The 16129-nt window shown below is 38.5% G+C and overlaps 3 protein-coding genes across 4 annotated transcripts; 2 read left to right on the top strand and 1 right to left on the bottom strand.

Annotated features, from left to right (window-relative positions):
* Positions 1-171: 171 nt before the first annotated feature.
* LOC110859968 (palmitoleoyl-protein carboxylesterase NOTUM) lies at positions 172-7227 on the top strand. Of its 2 annotated transcripts, XM_022109008.2 has the most exons (12): positions 172-1226; positions 1553-1917; positions 3830-3888; positions 3960-4008; positions 4109-4155; positions 4235-4295; positions 4372-4539; positions 4668-4975; positions 5210-5351; positions 5459-5608; positions 5695-6585; positions 6663-7227. In XM_022109008.2, the coding sequence occupies exons 1-12, from the start codon at positions 1026-1028 to the stop codon at positions 6706-6708; spliced, it is 2487 nt and encodes an 828-aa protein (XP_021964700.1). In that variant the 5' UTR covers positions 172-1025; the 3' UTR covers positions 6709-7227. The 2 variants fall into 2 exon arrangements, with proteins under 2 accessions (XP_021964700.1, XP_035715762.1); XM_035859869.1 differs by lacking the exons at positions 172-1226; positions 1553-1917 and adding an exon at positions 3168-3225.
* A 735-nt stretch (positions 7228-7962) lies between these two features.
* On the top strand, positions 7963-11878 carry LOC110859816 (hexokinase-1). Its single transcript, XM_035859868.1, has 9 exons — positions 7963-8789; positions 9636-9792; positions 9881-9977; positions 10057-10342; positions 10409-10484; positions 10587-10938; positions 11033-11172; positions 11250-11386; positions 11470-11878. The coding sequence occupies exons 1-9, from the start codon at positions 8712-8714 to the stop codon at positions 11554-11556; spliced, it is 1410 nt and encodes a 469-aa protein (XP_035715761.1). The 5' UTR covers positions 7963-8711; the 3' UTR covers positions 11557-11878.
* Positions 11766-16109, bottom strand: LOC110859815 (caseinolytic peptidase B protein homolog). Its single transcript, XM_022108811.2, has 13 exons — positions 15965-16109; positions 15393-15880; positions 15207-15329; positions 15003-15125; positions 14774-14932; positions 14638-14705; positions 13460-13574; positions 13346-13382; positions 13106-13247; positions 12878-13039; positions 12423-12803; positions 12285-12336; positions 11766-12199 (listed from the first exon to the last, which is right to left on the bottom strand). Exons 2-13 carry the CDS (start codon positions 15850-15852, stop codon positions 11973-11975), a joined length of 2049 nt encoding a protein of 682 aa, XP_021964503.1. The 5' UTR covers positions 15853-15880; positions 15965-16109; the 3' UTR covers positions 11766-11972.
* Between the last annotated feature and the right edge of the window lie 20 nt (positions 16110-16129).

Raw genomic sequence — 16129 nt, 5'->3', positions numbered from 1 at the left:
ATCATATCTCCCGTTAAGAGGAAAAAAAGCGAGATTCACAACAGATCACCTCCACTCCTCCTCAGTTGGACTCATCGACACATTTAAATCCCTCCGAACGTGCAGAGTGATCTATAATGGTAACAAGAATGAATAATTAGTCGTGCGCCAGGGCAGGTTAACCCTTTGAAGTTGTCTTTGTGCCGGCTATACACACACATCCACTCGTCTCGCAGCAGTTAACAGTTAATAATACCACCACCATTAACACCACTACGGGCTAGTAAAATAATGACTACCGACCAGAACGACGACGACCAACCATCAATATATTGCTCATCGCATGATACACAAGAGCGCAATACGGCAGACACCTTGTTAGTAACTTGGTAAGTAAGTAACAAACAAGAAGATAAATGGCTTGAGGAGAAGAAACAGTAAAGAAGAAGTGAAATAACAGAGGGAATAAGAAGACTACGACGAGTGGTTACTTGGTAGTGATCAAGTCCAATAAGTATAAAAGGGAACCTCGAAGTACAAGAGATTATTAAGGTATAGGTGGGAAGCCACCGGAGAAAAAGTTCAGTCAGCTCTCTACTCTCTCCAAGCACGTTACTTGGTGAGACACGCACCTTTACACAAGGCACACAAAATTGGAAACCTACACGTTAAGTGGTGCGTTTTGTAAAAAAAATAACATTTCTGAAAGATAATATCCAACCGGATATTGGGCGACGATGTCCGTATGAAAATTCGCAATTTACTTAATTCTCGTGGAGAAAGTATTGATCGTTAAATAGTGAAAGCGGGCGAGGTTTGTGATTTGTGTCGCGAAAGTCTTCCAAGTTTTGTGCATATTTTCATTCATTCACAAATTGTTCGTTGAGCATGTCTTGATTGGATCATGATTTACGTTATGAATTATGCATGTGATGCAGACAAGTGTAACCTGTGCATAAAAATAAGACCATCATTATAGAAATTGTTACCCATTTCTGTCCGTCGTGGTGGGTGTTAGTTTTGGCAGAGTATTCATATCTATAAAGATGAAGTTGGTTTTCACCCAGTTTTTCTTGGGTGTGTTTCTCATCATCAATGCGGTGTCGTCATGCTCGTCGAAATCTGCACCTCAAAAGCTCGCAGTGACGACGACATCAACGACGACGAAGCCTCTTCCTCGTCCGCATTCTTCTTACGATACCGTGAATTTACAACCAGTCGTGGCGACGGGAAATTCCAACGCGGAGGTAAAAAAAAAGACAATCAGTCATTCATTTGTTGGTCAACTTGTTAAGGAGGTTTTAAGGAGAGATTATTGTTTCCGGGAATTGGGACAGTTTTTTTTACGATAATGGAATTTTTTGGGTTAAAACAAATAACACTTTAAGCAAATATGTCTCAGTCCGACTTACTGACCGACTCGTAAAAGGAGGGTTAAGCAGGTTGTAGGTGGCAGCAATCAGGTAGTCAACAAAAGTCGGCAAGGCCAAAAGTGACATTTTAGACAAAGTATGAAATCAGACTGACTTGATGATGCTCTAAAGGGAAGATTTATGACGGGTTGATTTGACAGGATGGTGTCTGGAAGCCAAGTCGAGAAGAAGAAGACGAAGGTGACCGTCCTCGTTCGACAGACAGTTCTTCTTCTTCGAGCACTAAGAAGCACCAACAACAACTCTCCGCCTCGCCTGCTAATGGTCATAATGAGGAACTACTACTTAAGTCCGTGCCGACAGAAATTAGCAAGAGACTTGGTGGATCCACCGGAGATGATGATGAGAATTATTCCACCTCGGCCCTACTCCCATCATCCTCTTTTCTCGATGCGAACAGCCAACACAATCAGCACACCAACCAGTTCCACAAAAGCCATAAACCTTTGACACTCGTCCACTTTGCCAACAAGAGTGTCCAATGTAATGACAAGACGACGGCAGGGTAAGTAGTCTCGACTAGTCTCGAGTCTCACCTTCTCATATTGATCTGAATGCGTAAGTTGTACCCAAAAACGGAGAATTTGAGAAAAGTCTCAACTTGTCCCCGGCGTCTCAACTCGTACATTTAGCATTCGCGAGAGTATCGAGTCGGGATTATTGTGAGCTCTCCAGCCTCGTAATTGGATTACTTCTTGATTCAAGAGTTTGTGTGTGTGAGAATTGTGCTCTGATTTAAGTCTTCTTGTTACACATATTCTGCGGTTGCTTAAGTAGTCGTTTCTTTAAATGCTCTTCTTTCGCTCCTTTGCTGATTGACTGATTGTGGGGGCCAACAAATGGTGAATTAGGCGACCATTCTCATCATCATGCATAAATGGATGGGTTACTGGTTAGTTGATGAATTGTAACGCGAAAGCAGTCCAATTTGGAACTATTTGCCACAATGTTGAATGCCATAATGGCATTATTATTGCATTTCAAGTTTATTCATCCATAGTTTCGGCACCCTTTCATGTCTGTTTAAGGTGTTTTTTCTCCGACCGCGGTCCCTTTTCCTTGAGGGAATTTGATCGCATTTCACGATTTGCGGCACCAACAAAGACGAAAACAGATTCTATCAGTTACTTTGGCTAACGAGAACCATGCTTTTGCTGTCTACGAGACTACGATCATCCACAATCTTACATATACTACTGCACATCACTTAAACAACTTGTTCCTCTCTCGCATACATGAATATATGTAAAAACTAACTGCCTATCTATCGGACCGAGATGATGATGATGATGAGGCTGGTTCTCCTCTCTTCTTGTTCTTATTACTGTTTTAGTAAATGGGATACTTGCTGGCCGAGCCGAGGTCTCGTGGATCTATTATGTAGGCAGACTCTCATTGTTGTTCTGCTTTATATGTAGAATGGAAATGTGATTAGTTCACTCCTTTAGTAGTTGCTTGATGTTGGATTGTTGGATGCTGGTGGTTCTGCTGGTGTGATTATTACCTACTTTGTATTTTGGGCTGTAATAATGGGAGGGCGGATCGGGAGAGTGAGAGAGAGAGAAAGGATGGATGGATTGAAATTATGTACTCGTTTCAAATTTCAAAAACCTTCGTGCTTCTTCATAATTATTATTATGGTTACGCTTTGGGACAGTTATAATCAGGTCTAAAATACGATCGGGTGAAATGAGTGATGATGATCAGGTTATATTTATGAGGAGTAGTTGGGCGTTTATTATTAAGCGATTGATACAAAGGGATTCCTACTCTTGAAATCTGAAGTAAATATTTTTATGGAGAAGGAGCAAACGTGGGTACTAAATACATTTATCCGAAATGATTAGCGGAAATTCTTTGTCAAGTAGATTGACAAATTCATAGACCCGATTTTTTGCCCGAGCTTGTGAAACTGGTGTATTGTCACATCTTTTTAGCTCAATTTTTTTGCAATAAAGGTTACATTCGAAGATGATCCAAATCAGTCTATGGTCATACGGTTGAGCGGTGAGGATACACAAATAGCACACCATTTTATAAATCGCTGTAAAATTGCAAAATTTGGCATGCAGATGCAGTGTACATCAGATTAGGAACATGAAGTCAATTTTTTTCCAGAGGGGCCAACAGAGTGCCCACATTGCCTTTTAAATTGGCTAGAAAGTTTTTCATGAAGGTGAAAGCGCGCATAAGATAAACGAAAACAAAATCAATTTATTACGGACTATAAATATAAATTTATTGAAGATTTAAATCATCTTTGGATTAGTTCAGGGTGTGAAATATAGAACATCATCTTTGCTCAAGCGATGTAGTATCCAAACCTGGTGCAGGTTTTTGCTTGACATGAGTTTTATGTGCATATACACATTTTATGTACACAATATTCTCTAAATCGTGCATTTCTTGAATTTCAGATATTACGTGAGAAACTCCCACGTAAGGAATTCAAATACATGGATAATATTTCTCGAAGGTAAGCTGCTACATTAAAGCAAATTTATACAAGAAGCACATTAAAAAGACGATTTCTACATTATGTCACAGGTGGATGGTTCTGTTTTGATGAGAGAAGCTGTCAAAATCGGTGGTTACGGTAAGAAATGTTCCTTAAAGTACTTTGCGACACCTGGTATCGCAATTACTCCCAAATTCTGCAATTTTGCATAACGCTTAAATATTGGTTGGTTTTTCAGTCTCAAAAACTTGATGAGTTCGTCTGCGTGGCCTCATCACAAACATGGTATTATTTACAATGCAAATTCAAATAATAGCAAAATCAGTCCTAGAGAAATACTAAATTTGCAATATTGTGTCCCTAGTTGGAGGAATCCTTTCAGGCGACCCGAACGAAAATCCATATTGGTGGTCGGCCAACCATGTGTAATCTTTCTCTTGAAACCACTAATACAAATACTTGAGCTATTTTACTAATTACGTAATTTAATTGTTTCTTTAGGTTTGTCCCATACTGTTCATCCGACACTTGGAGTGGAACAACTAAAGCGGACGAAAACGGGAGCAAGTTCAGCTTCATGGGAGCCCTGATTATTGAAGAAGTGATCAAAACCCTAATTCGAAATGGAGGAATTCGTTCCGACTCGACCGTCATTCTTGCCGGGAGCAGGTACATTTATTAAATATTTGCGACACTAAAAACTTTCTCCTCAACTTTCTCCTCCTTCCCGTCTAAGAAGCTTGATCATCAAAATCAAAAACTTCGTCAACTCACGTCATTCCCATTTTAATATCCAGCGCAGGTGGCACTGGCGTTTTAATTAATTTGGACCGCGTAGAAGAGCTCATGCACGAGCAGTTTGACTACGTAGACTCTGGACCTCCTCGCGTCAAAGGGATATCTGATTCTGGCTGGTTTATCGATAAGCTACCCTCGTACTCGGAGAAAGTTGATTGTCACGACGTGATTCTTTGTCCTCCGCACATTTCCTTGAAGAAAGGCATGCATCTGTGGAACTCCAGGCTGCCGGAGAGATGCCAAAATTCGTACCCGGATGAGCCATGGTCTTGTTTCTTCGGATATAGGATCTACCCCACGTTAAAAGGTATTAAGAACAAAGAGCTGCTGAGCTGATTACTAATAAGAGAAAGTTAATTAAACCTGGTCTCAATCTGTTATTGACACGTTTACTTTTGAAAGAAATTCAATCAAGGCTTGTCTTACTTTTTCCTTCAGCATCATTCAATATTGTTTGTGTTTCAAGTTAAATTTTTGTAAACAACACTCTTTTTTTTGAGCACAGGGTCCAGTTTTATAGAATTTTATTTTTTATTTTTAGCCTCCTCATTTATTTTCCAATGGATGTTTGACGAAGCGCAAATGCTGGTAAATAACGTTCCTACGCCCGTACTCAAAAAGGAGGAGTGGGACTACGTCTATAAAGTTGGAGACGAACTTAAAAAAACTTTAATCAATGTGACGTAAGAAGTAAATCATGTTTAGTAAATCATTTTTCTCGTCAAAAATGATGACAATTGATGACAATGACATCAAAAGACAATTTTAAAACGATTACTTTCTCCAATAGAAATGTTTTCATCCCGGCGTGCATGGCTCATACCGTACTGACGCATCGAGATTGGAAACGTGTCGAGGTAAACTCTGTGTATTTACCGAGGGCACTAAAGTGCTGGGAATCTGGAGGAATTGTGGGGGAGTCAAATTCTATACAGTCGAGGTATTTACAACTTTTAATTAAAACTGTATCTAATTTTTGCTTGAGTTAATAAGACCCATGCATTTATGCGTCTTTTATTTTTGCAGTCATGCCTCCTACCAGTCAGGCTGGGATGACGACGACGAGGAAGAATCATCTAGTCTCTCGCACCGAAGAAATCCCCGACTTGGGAACAGAATCAGTTTACAACACTCCACACCCACTGAACAATCTGATTTTCTCGATGTCAACTCAAACGACTCGCGACGCAATAGACGACGCCACAACCGACACCGTCAAGCCCAAATGACGAAACGAGAAAGGAGAAAGCACCGCAAAAAGATGGAGCAAGAACGAATCGCTGCAGAGAAAGCGTCTCAAGCAAATAACAATAAACGGAGAAATGTCGCCAATGATTTCCACGTCGCGAATTCGGACACATTGTCCACCAAGACGAGACTACGTCAGAGACGTCGACATCAAGATAACAAACCCACAACTAATTCACAACAACAGTCAGACGAACCTCTTCGAGGCAGAAGTGTCAACAACAACAACCACATTAATTCTCGTACCAATAGTAATACGAAATCATCCAATAATTCAAATAATAATGGGAGAGTACCTCGTAAAAATAATAATAATAGTAACAACCACCACCACCGAAGTAGCAATAGTAATAGTTTAGATGTAACTAATAACTTTACAAATAATCATCTCAGGAATAATAATAGAAATAATAATAATAAGAAAAAGAACCGAAAAAGGAGATGGTACTCTGTCTGCGACGCTGGCGACAGCAGTGTTGGTGGAGCCGGTGGTGATATTAGATTGATTGAAAATCGATGCTCTTTTCCTCAGTGTAACAAGAGCTGTCCGAAACTGTTAAATCCGTTAACGGGAGAAGAAGTGGATTTTAAAGACTTGTTAAAATCATTCGGACTGGACATGGCAACTATGGCGAAAGCCTTGGGAATTGATTTGGCCACTTTGAACAAGTAAAATTATATACATATGAAATTATATATTACAAATATGCATGTAATTACAATGAATTTTTTACATTATTTTACAGCATGGATCACCAGGTTTTGTTGCAAATGTTAACCCAACATGCTTAACCAGTCAAGTTTTACGATACATACATAAATACAAGACAATATATACTCGAGTAAGGGGGTTGTGTTAGGCTGGGTCGTGCCCCCAACGCCCCAAGAAGAGAGAGAAGGTCACGGTAACGATATACAAATCTGCAGAAAACCCCAACCTCACCTACCTGACCAGCAGTATTTTTATTGATTAAACGACGAATCTCCTCCAAAATGTGTGGATGGAAGAAGATCAATTAAGATGAATCTCACCTTCATTTCATTTTTAATGACGAGTCATGCTTTTAACCGTTGGTACAATTTTATGTACTCATTATTGTTGTTGAACCGTATAACCAAGCTTTGTAAATTACCCTTGTATGTATTTATGAATTAAATAACACACCACACGTTGTTTTGATTTTTGTAATTAAACATGTCAATAATGTTAATGTTATCTTGCCGTGTACAGTAAATTAAATAAGTATATTATATTATGGAAAAGTTACAAGTAATAAAAATTCCGGTAATTTATAACCTCATCGAAAAATGGATTGATTGATCACCACTTTGGGTCATGATTGATTTAGAGAAAAGAGATACGCCTGCATGACGATTTACTTTCTGTTACTACTTGTCACTCTTATCATCATGCGTTGATTGCTTGCGGATGAGAATTAACAGACCTCGATTGCAATAAATCTCTTGTCTGTTAGGATTTGAGATAACTTTATTTTATCAAATAATCCAATCCATCAAATCGAGAGAAAAATCAGTCTGATGGGACAGGATGAATGCCAAGGATGGTCGCCTGTTTTATGTCATTATTCGCTGTGCTGTAATCAGGAATGACACTGTTTTATACCAAATCCACTTCTCTCCTGACCCAAAATTATGGTAATGGAATAAACACCAAGTGTGGAAGTTTGTCAGTCAATAAAGCTCATGTGTGTACACAAGTTGATTTGGTGGGTAGAATGGAACATGCTAAATAAATATTGATGCTGCACTTTCTCCGAGGCTCAATGTGCAGAGTTTTTTAACGCCAATATTATTTACCAATAGAATGAGGGTCATTTGCAACCGGAATAATAATACGGGAGTGCGGATTTGCGAAAAATATGCGAATACCGGCATATGCACTCGGTAAAAATAAGGGACATGCGCTTGCCCGTACTACATAAAATAAATGTCTCAGCAGAGTTCTCTCGGTTTTCATTCTTGGTTTTCTTCTGAGGAGATCCGCAATCTTAGCAAAAAAACGTCCGTCCGTCTGACCTTCTTACGTTGCTGCTTATTACTCAGTCTTAACGAACTGCATCATCGCATAAGTTTTCCGTTCACAATATTGTTATTATTATTACATATTAACTCACATAGATTTCTACGTGCATAGTTTGGCTGGTTTGGTGGTCATGTCCCAGTTTACTTAGGAACTTGAACCTGCTCCGGTTAGGTTTATCATCTCTCTCTCTCTCTGCGTGTGACTATATTGGTTTGTATATGATCATCATCGCCCTCGCTGCTCAGAAAGTTTGCTATTGCGACCTTGGGGAATTGGCGAATAGTTGTGAAACCTGCTCATCATGTCTCATATATCTTCCACCAAGCCATCACCACCATCTCCGCTTCTTTTAGAGTTTCATTTTACACTGTAAAGAAAGGCAAGCGACCCTGCTGCATGGTTGGCCTTGTCATTATTTTATTACTTATCAAGTGGTTGGGAAGAAGCGGTTATCTAATTCATCGATCATCTCATGCTCTTCAGAATAATCTGGTGTGTGTACGAGTGTTTTGGGTCTGTTCTGTAAAAACTACAAAATCTGGTCGTGTTACTGAGGCCATTCTTGCTTTGGCTGGAGAGAAATAAGGTGGTGGTTTGTGTGTGAGTTGTGATTTCATTGTAGCGTTACGAGTTTACTACACTAATCAATTTCAGCTACGTTATATTTCCTTAGTGGCTAATTTGACCGTAATTGAGTCATACATACGATACGCTGTGCTCTAGGACCAAGTGAATAGAGAAGTATTGCACAATGTCTCCAAACGCAGAATCTAAAGAGATTGAGAATATACCCGGATTGGAGAAAGTGGATCCTGTCAAGGTGGAAAAGGTGAGATTTGGTGTTTCGCAATGGACAAAGTTTTTACAGTTAATCGAAAATCTAAAAATAAGACCGCATTTCATTTCATATCTGCAAAAGTAAAACCTTGAACCTTTACGCGTGGTGTTGCTTAGGTGAAAAGGGATTGAGTTGGTGAAAGCAAGCTTACTTTCACTCGCTTCTTACTCAATTTCGTGAGCAGAAGACCAACATTGCTCTCTTCCAGGAAAGATAAAAGAAGCCCATTCACAATACAATGATTCACTTTCCTAGAACCACTTGAAACTGGAAAATATGAATACAAAAGAGGAAATAAAGCGTAGCTCAGAGGGCATAGATGATCTCAAGGTTAAATAAACTTGAATTGAAAACGGGCTTTAAAATTGGAATTTCGTCGAAATAAAATATATCATAATTCGTAGTTATACAAATAAGATAAGAATTCAGGAACTTTCTCCTCGCAATTTATAAAGAGAAAGTCGGTAAACTAAGCTGATTACCGCTGCCTGCCAATTTGTATGAATTATGTAGTACAACCTACGCTCTACAGGTCGTCGTTGCATCATAAACACACACAATACGTAAATATGTCGCAACTATGTCAATTGCAGAGAATAGAGAAACGACTCATTAAAATGTATCGATTGGGTACATGAATGACGATGGGATGAGAGACTTGGGTTTTGCTCACATAATGTGAACAAGAGAGAGAACTCGTCGAGTGAAACTAAATAGTTACGAAACATGAGAAGCTTTGCAGATTTATTTTGTTTTCTCAAAGTAAAATCACAAATTGCCATATCCTTCTTCCTAAAGTATTAACATCCTCTTTCTCTATTTTGAACATACTTCCAGTATGAAAAGCTGACAAATCCACTAAAACTAAATGACGAGACAATGCTCAAAATTCGCAAAATCTTTGAGGATGAGATGGACCTTGGGTTGCAAGTGAATCCGAAAGGTTGTCTGCAAATGGCCAACACCTACATTCCTCAACTTCCCGACGGTTCTGGTAAACAACAAAAATGTCACTTCCATTATGCAAATAAGGGTTAGAAATAACGGAAACTTGTAACCACGCTTAATTAAAATGATGGCAGAGGAGGGAGAGTACCTGGCCCTCGACCTTGGTGGCACCAACTTCCGCGTTCTCCTGCTAAAATTAGAGCATGGAAAAATGGCAGATCCCATAGTCAAGTAATTAGCATAAATACTTGTATAACCACCTCCATCGCATATACAACATCATCAATTTCGTTCTATTCTTGTGTATTAGGCACTTTCACGTCCGTGAGGACATTCGACTTGGGAAAGGAGAAGCAATGTTTGACTTTCTAGCATCATGTATTCACCAATTCCTAGAATCCAACAACATGTTGTCACGAAAGCTGCCGCTGGGCTTTACGTTTTCCTTTCCCATGTATCAAAAGAGCCTTAGCTGTGCACATCTCGTGTCGTGGACGAAATCGTTTAATTGCGAAGGAGTTGTGGACCAGGATGTGGTGAAAATGTTGAATGACGCGATCCACAGGAGGGGCGATTTACAAGTGGAAGTGGCTGCGGTAAGAAAAACTTTGTGGGTGGATGGGTGGCAGAGTAAAATTGAAAAATACTACGTTTTTACACAGATCTTGAACGATACTACGGGCACTCTCATCAACGGGGCGTATCTGGATGGAACGTGCAGCATTGGGCTGATATTGGGTATGAAATATCAGCTTTCACCGCCCACACAACTTTCTCTTGTATAAAGTTTCATAGCACTTAAAAGTAAGCCATGTAACGTGACCATGCATTTGGAATTAGGGACGGGAAGCAATGCCTGCTATTTGGAGAAAGTTGAGCGAGTCAAGAACTGGGAGGGAGAAAAACCGTCCGACATCAAAGAAGTGATAATCGACATAGAAGACGGTGCATTCGGCGACAATGGTGTCATCGACTTTATAAAAACCGAATACGATCGAGAAGTTGACAATAAATCTCTGCTAGTAAATTCCTTTACGTTCGAGAAGTACTTTGCCGGTCAATACATTGGTGACATTGTTCGCGTAATATTGGTCAAGTTGGCTCAAGAGGGGATAATCTTTGGGGGAAAGTTGTCCACGAAGTTGCTAACGCATCAGTGTTTTAATGCCAGCTTATTGTCGTCTGTTGAACAGTGAGTACATTAAAATAAATAAGCATGCTCATTTCTACTTATGAACAGAACTATGTATGTAAATATGCAGTTTCAAATTTTGACTCTTTTCCAGAGACTCTATTCAAATGACAACGACAAACTGTAGGAAAATTTGTCAAGATTTGGACTTGGAGTATGACGATGAAGATATCGCGATTTTGAAACACATTTGCTACATTGTTTCTGACCGGGCAGCTAAACTAGTATCCATAAGTGAGTCATAAACTTATCCATTTCGCTTTGCGAACTTTCAAAATTTTGGAAAAATTTTCATTTTAAAATCTATTTAGCGCTGGCATCTTTGTTGGACAGGATGGATAAACCTGGTCTTGTCACTATTGCAATTGATGGATCTCTGTACAAGCATCATCCACGGCTGGATGCCCTGCTGAAAAAATATATAGCAAAGTTTGCTCCAAACAGACAGGTGGATTAATCAAACAGAACTGTTAATACTGTGTCAATATGGCACGTGTACATAGTTAAATAATCAACTTTATCCAATTCCAGTTCTGCTTGATGTTGGCTGAAGATGGGAGTGGGAAAGGGGCCGGATTAACCGCAGCAATTGCACAACGACTCAGAAAAAGCAACTAATTATTTTTCAACTATATTTACAATATGTTTGATACGTATGTACTAATAAAATATGAATGCATATGATGGTCAATTAATTATGTATTCGAGCAACGGGAGAGACTGCAATTTAAAATCAATTAGTACAAAATCAATACGACGACGGACGACCATGAATAATTCGTACCTGTAACGAAATAAGTGTAAACTTAAGTCAGTGTGACTAATTATGAGATTTAGTGCGATTTTTATTTCATTATTGCGTAAAATTTTGTCTAAAAAGTTGTATAAAAATGACTAGGTGTGTCAATCATATAAAATAAACACTTTAAATTTTGAAAGGTACACTATGTAAAGGTACACTATGTATCTCGTTATACATATATCCGTTTTTAGCACGCCATGTTATGATAGTACGATAATGATTGTTGAGGTTTTCACTTTCCAGTGAGAGGAGAGAGAATGGGATTCTCTAGATCGACAAGCTTGTCACCTTTCGTTTTAATTTTTAGTTTAATGATATATTCATCCTCTGTTCCCAGTTGATCAATTTCTTCAGCCGTGATGTATATGGTGGAATTAGGAAGCAATTGCTGATTTTCGTGAGCAGATGCCAATTGACTGACAACCCGTCTTTCCACTTCATGCTTTATCGATCTGGCTCCTATCACATTAATCGAAAGTTTTGTTTCTCACTATTGACTATATGTATTAAATAATAAATATAATTATAATTATTTGGATCATACCGTAATGAAAATTATACCCCCCAGCTAATGCGTCCAAAACCCTGTTGTCCCACTATGAGTGTGTAATCATACACAATTGAACTACTTATTACCTCTACCTTGCAAAAAAGAACAAAGGTAAACAAATAATTAACTAACCTTTAATTCGATGCCGTGTTTTTCTTTTGCCTTCGTATTCCAGTAAGCTAATTCCTTTGTCACGAGCTGGGTTAGTTCAGATTTCGAAAAGGGTAGAAAATATACGATTTCGTTTATCCTCCCAATAAATTCATCTCTCTTAAACTGGTGCTTAAGAATCGGCCTGACGACCATCTCCTTAAACTTGGAGGAGATGGAGATGCGTTCATGAACTTCTTGATCATCTATTGTACCTTCGTATCGTTCTTTGGATAGTTCTTGAGCCTCTTCACGGAGTTGGATTGCATGTTCTGCTATTTCTTCACTAGCTAGATTAGAAGTCATTATGAAGATGGCTTCTTTGCACTCGATGGTTTTACCTCGGCCATCGGTCATGCGCCCCTGTAATTCATTAAAACTATTATAGGCATAATAGAAATAGTTACAATGCTATGTAGTTATTAGTTTGTAAGTACCTCATCAAATAACTGTAGTAAAGCAGTAAGTACGTCGGGGTGGGCCTTCTCGACTTCATCAAACAACACTACAGCTTTGGGAAACTTTTCCAATTTTTTAGTTAGCTGACCGCCCTCGTCGTATCCAATATAACCAGGTGGAGACCCAATAAACTTTGCTACCTGAATTTCAATATACAATGTGGTGTTAAGACAGCCCCAACATCAGAAGTGCGTAGGATATCTTACGCTATGTTTCTCTTGATATTCTGACATATCCATTCGAATAAATGCTTCCTTTTTGTCCTTGAAGAGGTATTTTGCAACTTGCTTTGCTAATTCAGTTTTTCCTATGCCACTCGAACCAAGAAACAGGAATACCAATGGATGTCTAATAATCAGAAATGTACTTCCTTATATTTTCACAATCTTTAATGTGCTAGATTAATTAACTTTATACTTCTATAATTGAAAACAGCATACACTTACTCGTCGTCGCACCATCCATTTTCCTTCCGGCGGATTGCTAGAGTAAAGTACAGGTAACTTACATGAGAAATTATCCAAAGCTAAATCTTTACAAGAAATTGTTTATTTACGTACCTGATGCAACAGTCGTGATAGCACCATCTTGCCCAACAATAACTTCTTTAATTCGTTTCTCCAATGGAAATCTACGTCTCTCTTCTGCCTCTTTCAATTTTTTTGTGATTTCGTACTAGATAGAAGAGATTAACCTTATAAAAACTAATTAATTTTGACCTGGATACCATTTAAAAACGGAATTAAAAATGGTTTCTATTGCATTTGGGGGCGGATTTACTGGGGGGCAGAATACCATTGAGACCGACTTGTGGGGTGGTGATAAAATCAGTTGGGGACTGAATTAATGCAAACCGACTTTTGAATATTCTACTGATGCAGTTATGATTTATTAGAGACCTGGAACTGATTCGACAACAAAAATTAGAACATAATACATTTTTAACATGAAATTGCAACTGAACCAAATGAACACACGATATTAATTTTGATAAAAAGATCGGATTTGATTTTGATAGTACTACAAAAATAAACTAAACGAATAAATCGTCATCATTCATGTCATCAATTTGATGACACTGATTTTGGGATGCATTTTATATTTTAAACAAGTTATTAGCTATAATTTTGTCCTTCAGTGTTCTGTGACTTGTTCCGATCGGTGGTGACACTATTGCGAATATATTAGCTAAAGAGAACGTTGTGATAATTTTAAAAAAATATGAACTGTATCATATTTACAACATGATACAGGTCAGAGGTCAACGCCGACCAATTTATTAGCGGCACCAATGTTGGATAATTTTTCGGGGGCGCGGCGTGACCTCTGATGCACTTCCTCCGAGTTCCTCCCCCCACTACAACTACAACTCTAAACTCTAAAAAAATTAGTTCAGGCTTGAAGAAAAACCAACGACAAATAAGGAGGAAAGAATGGAACTGAGAAAATTTTCTCGGTCATTTTATTTTTATTTTTTCCTACACCTTATTGATGTAGCCCGGTCTCAACGGAATTCTGTAACCATACACCTTATTGGTGGAATCCGTCGCCAACGAGAAAAAGTTGGCCTACACCTTATTGGTGTAGTCCGTCGCTAAGGCGAAAAATTTGGCCTACACCTTATTGGTGTAGTCCGTCGCCAAGAGATCGAAATCGCCCTCCACCTTATTGGTGGAATCCGTTTTTAAAAGGTTAAATGCAGTAGTGTTCAATATTACTAAGCAACTAATCATTTTACCTCTGCAACAGCCTTATCAAGCAATTTCTTAATATCGGGATCCTTGGCGTACTGTTTTGGCAAATGACCTTAATGGAAAGATATTAATGTTAGATATGCTTGTGATTTTCAGAAAGTATGTAAGCAATATTTTTACCGGAATCACTTTCAGCACTAGGATTGGCTCCACTGGTCAAAAGGACTTTTACAGTTGTTAAATCATCAGAAAGAACAGCGTAATGAAGGGCAGTACACCCTTTAAAATTCACCCTGTTACTAAGTCTATCACTAAACTCGTCTTCTCTTTCAATCTGCACTGTAATAATAAGTCAAGTGAAGTTGATAATATTATATATTAAAAACCCTTGCTGTATTTGCCTACATACCTTCCAACGAATGCATCTGAGTTTTCTTTGCTATGTGAAAAGCTGTGGTGAATTCATCCCCGAGATTAATATCAGCACCATTGTCAATTAGCAATTTGACCGTGGAAGCATAACCATTCATAGCTACAAGAAGACAATGCATATATAAATATGAAGAATTGACAATATATTGCTCATTAATTTAAAGAAATTATGCATATATACCTGCAACGTGTAATGCAGTCCATCCCAGTGTATGACGAGAATTTATATTGACAAGTTTCTGATCGATCATCCTCTTTAAAACAAAGTTGTCTCCCTTCTTTGCGGCGTCCAAAAATTTGGCAACTAACCAAACTTGAAATTCAAGAAATATTCCATATAAAATAAAACTGCTGTATGTATATATACCTTCAACTTCTCCTCCAGCATCCCCTTCCGCTGCGGCATTGTCTGCATGGCAAATTCCAATTAATCCTAGCGTTAGCGCAGCAAATGCAATTGCAACGCTACCGAGATCTAAAGAATTTGCTGGTTGCTGTTGTGGGTCGTGTTGATTCTGGTCATCAGCATTCCTGCTGCCATCTTGACCTGAGGTTCCTGGTAGCTTCTCTTTCGATATCACATTATTATTATTGGTTTCTCCACTGTTGGAGCTCAGTCTATTGGTGTCATCGGATTTGATAAGCACAAAAGGTTTCTTCAAGGGAATGAAAGTTACTACAGGCTGTCCTCTATTCTCGGGAGGTTGATGGAAATATCTTGAATGTGTCAAATTTGACTTTGAGAGCAGGGAGGAGGAAAGTATGGCAGAATCCGTATAACGCCTCGATAATTTCAAAGATGTTGGAATTACTCTTAATCTATGCATTCCTTTAATAAGTCAGTAAGTGGTAAGTCTGCAAATTGTAAATATTGAGTATGAAATACAGAATTAAGTCGAAATCGTGGAATTTAAGTTGTATCGCCATAATTTCACTTACCTTCAAGTTCACGATAAATTCACAAACAATTAGCCCGTAACGATAAACGACACTTATTTACTGATAACTAATTCGATTTTTATAATGACGAAATTTCGCGAATTTTTCGAATAATAATAATACTGAACTCAACTTTCGCGGGTTTTCCGTTCTCACATTCCCCGT

The sequence above is a fragment of the Folsomia candida genome, unplaced genomic scaffold (assembly GCF_002217175.1).
Source record: "Folsomia candida strain VU population unplaced genomic scaffold, ASM221717v1 Fcan01_Sc028, whole genome shotgun sequence".
In the NCBI taxonomy this organism is placed as follows: Eukaryota; Metazoa; Arthropoda; class Collembola; order Entomobryomorpha; family Isotomidae; genus Folsomia; species Folsomia candida.
The sequence above is the reverse complement of the archived record's forward strand: the minus strand, read 5'-3'. Positions and strand labels throughout refer to the sequence as shown.

Excerpts from the sequence above, each read along its gene's own strand:
- LOC110859816 (XM_035859868.1), top strand. The coding sequence starts at position 8,712 with ATGTCTCCAAACGCAGAATCTAAAGAGATTGAGAATATACCCGGATTG. Across the intron at positions 9,793-9,880 it reads TCAACTTCCCGACGGTTCTG|AGGAGGGAGAGTACCTGGCC; the intron begins GTAAACAACAAA and ends AAATGATGGCAG. Across the intron at positions 10,485-10,586 it reads CAGCATTGGGCTGATATTGG|GGACGGGAAGCAATGCCTGC; the intron begins GTATGAAATATC and ends ATTTGGAATTAG.
- LOC110859815 (XM_022108811.2), bottom strand. The coding sequence starts at position 15,852 with ATGCATAGATTAAGAGTAATTCCAACATCTTTGAAATTATCGAGGCGT. Across the intron at positions 15,330-15,392 it reads TGCTGGAGGAGAAGTTGAAG|TTGCCAAATTTTTGGACGCC; the intron begins GTATATATACAT and ends AAGTTTGGTTAG. Across the intron at positions 13,575-14,637 it reads TTGATAAGGCTGTTGCAGAG|TACGAAATCACAAAAAAATT; the intron begins GTAAAATGATTA and ends TCTTCTATCTAG.
- LOC110859968 (XM_022109008.2), top strand. The coding sequence starts at position 1,026 with ATGAAGTTGGTTTTCACCCAGTTTTTCTTGGGTGTGTTTCTCATCATC. Across the intron at positions 4,009-4,108 it reads TGTCAAAATCGGTGGTTACG|TCTCAAAAACTTGATGAGTT; the intron begins GTAAGAAATGTT and ends TTGGTTTTTCAG. Across the intron at positions 4,156-4,234 it reads GTGGCCTCATCACAAACATG|TTGGAGGAATCCTTTCAGGC; the intron begins GTATTATTTACA and ends TTGTGTCCCTAG.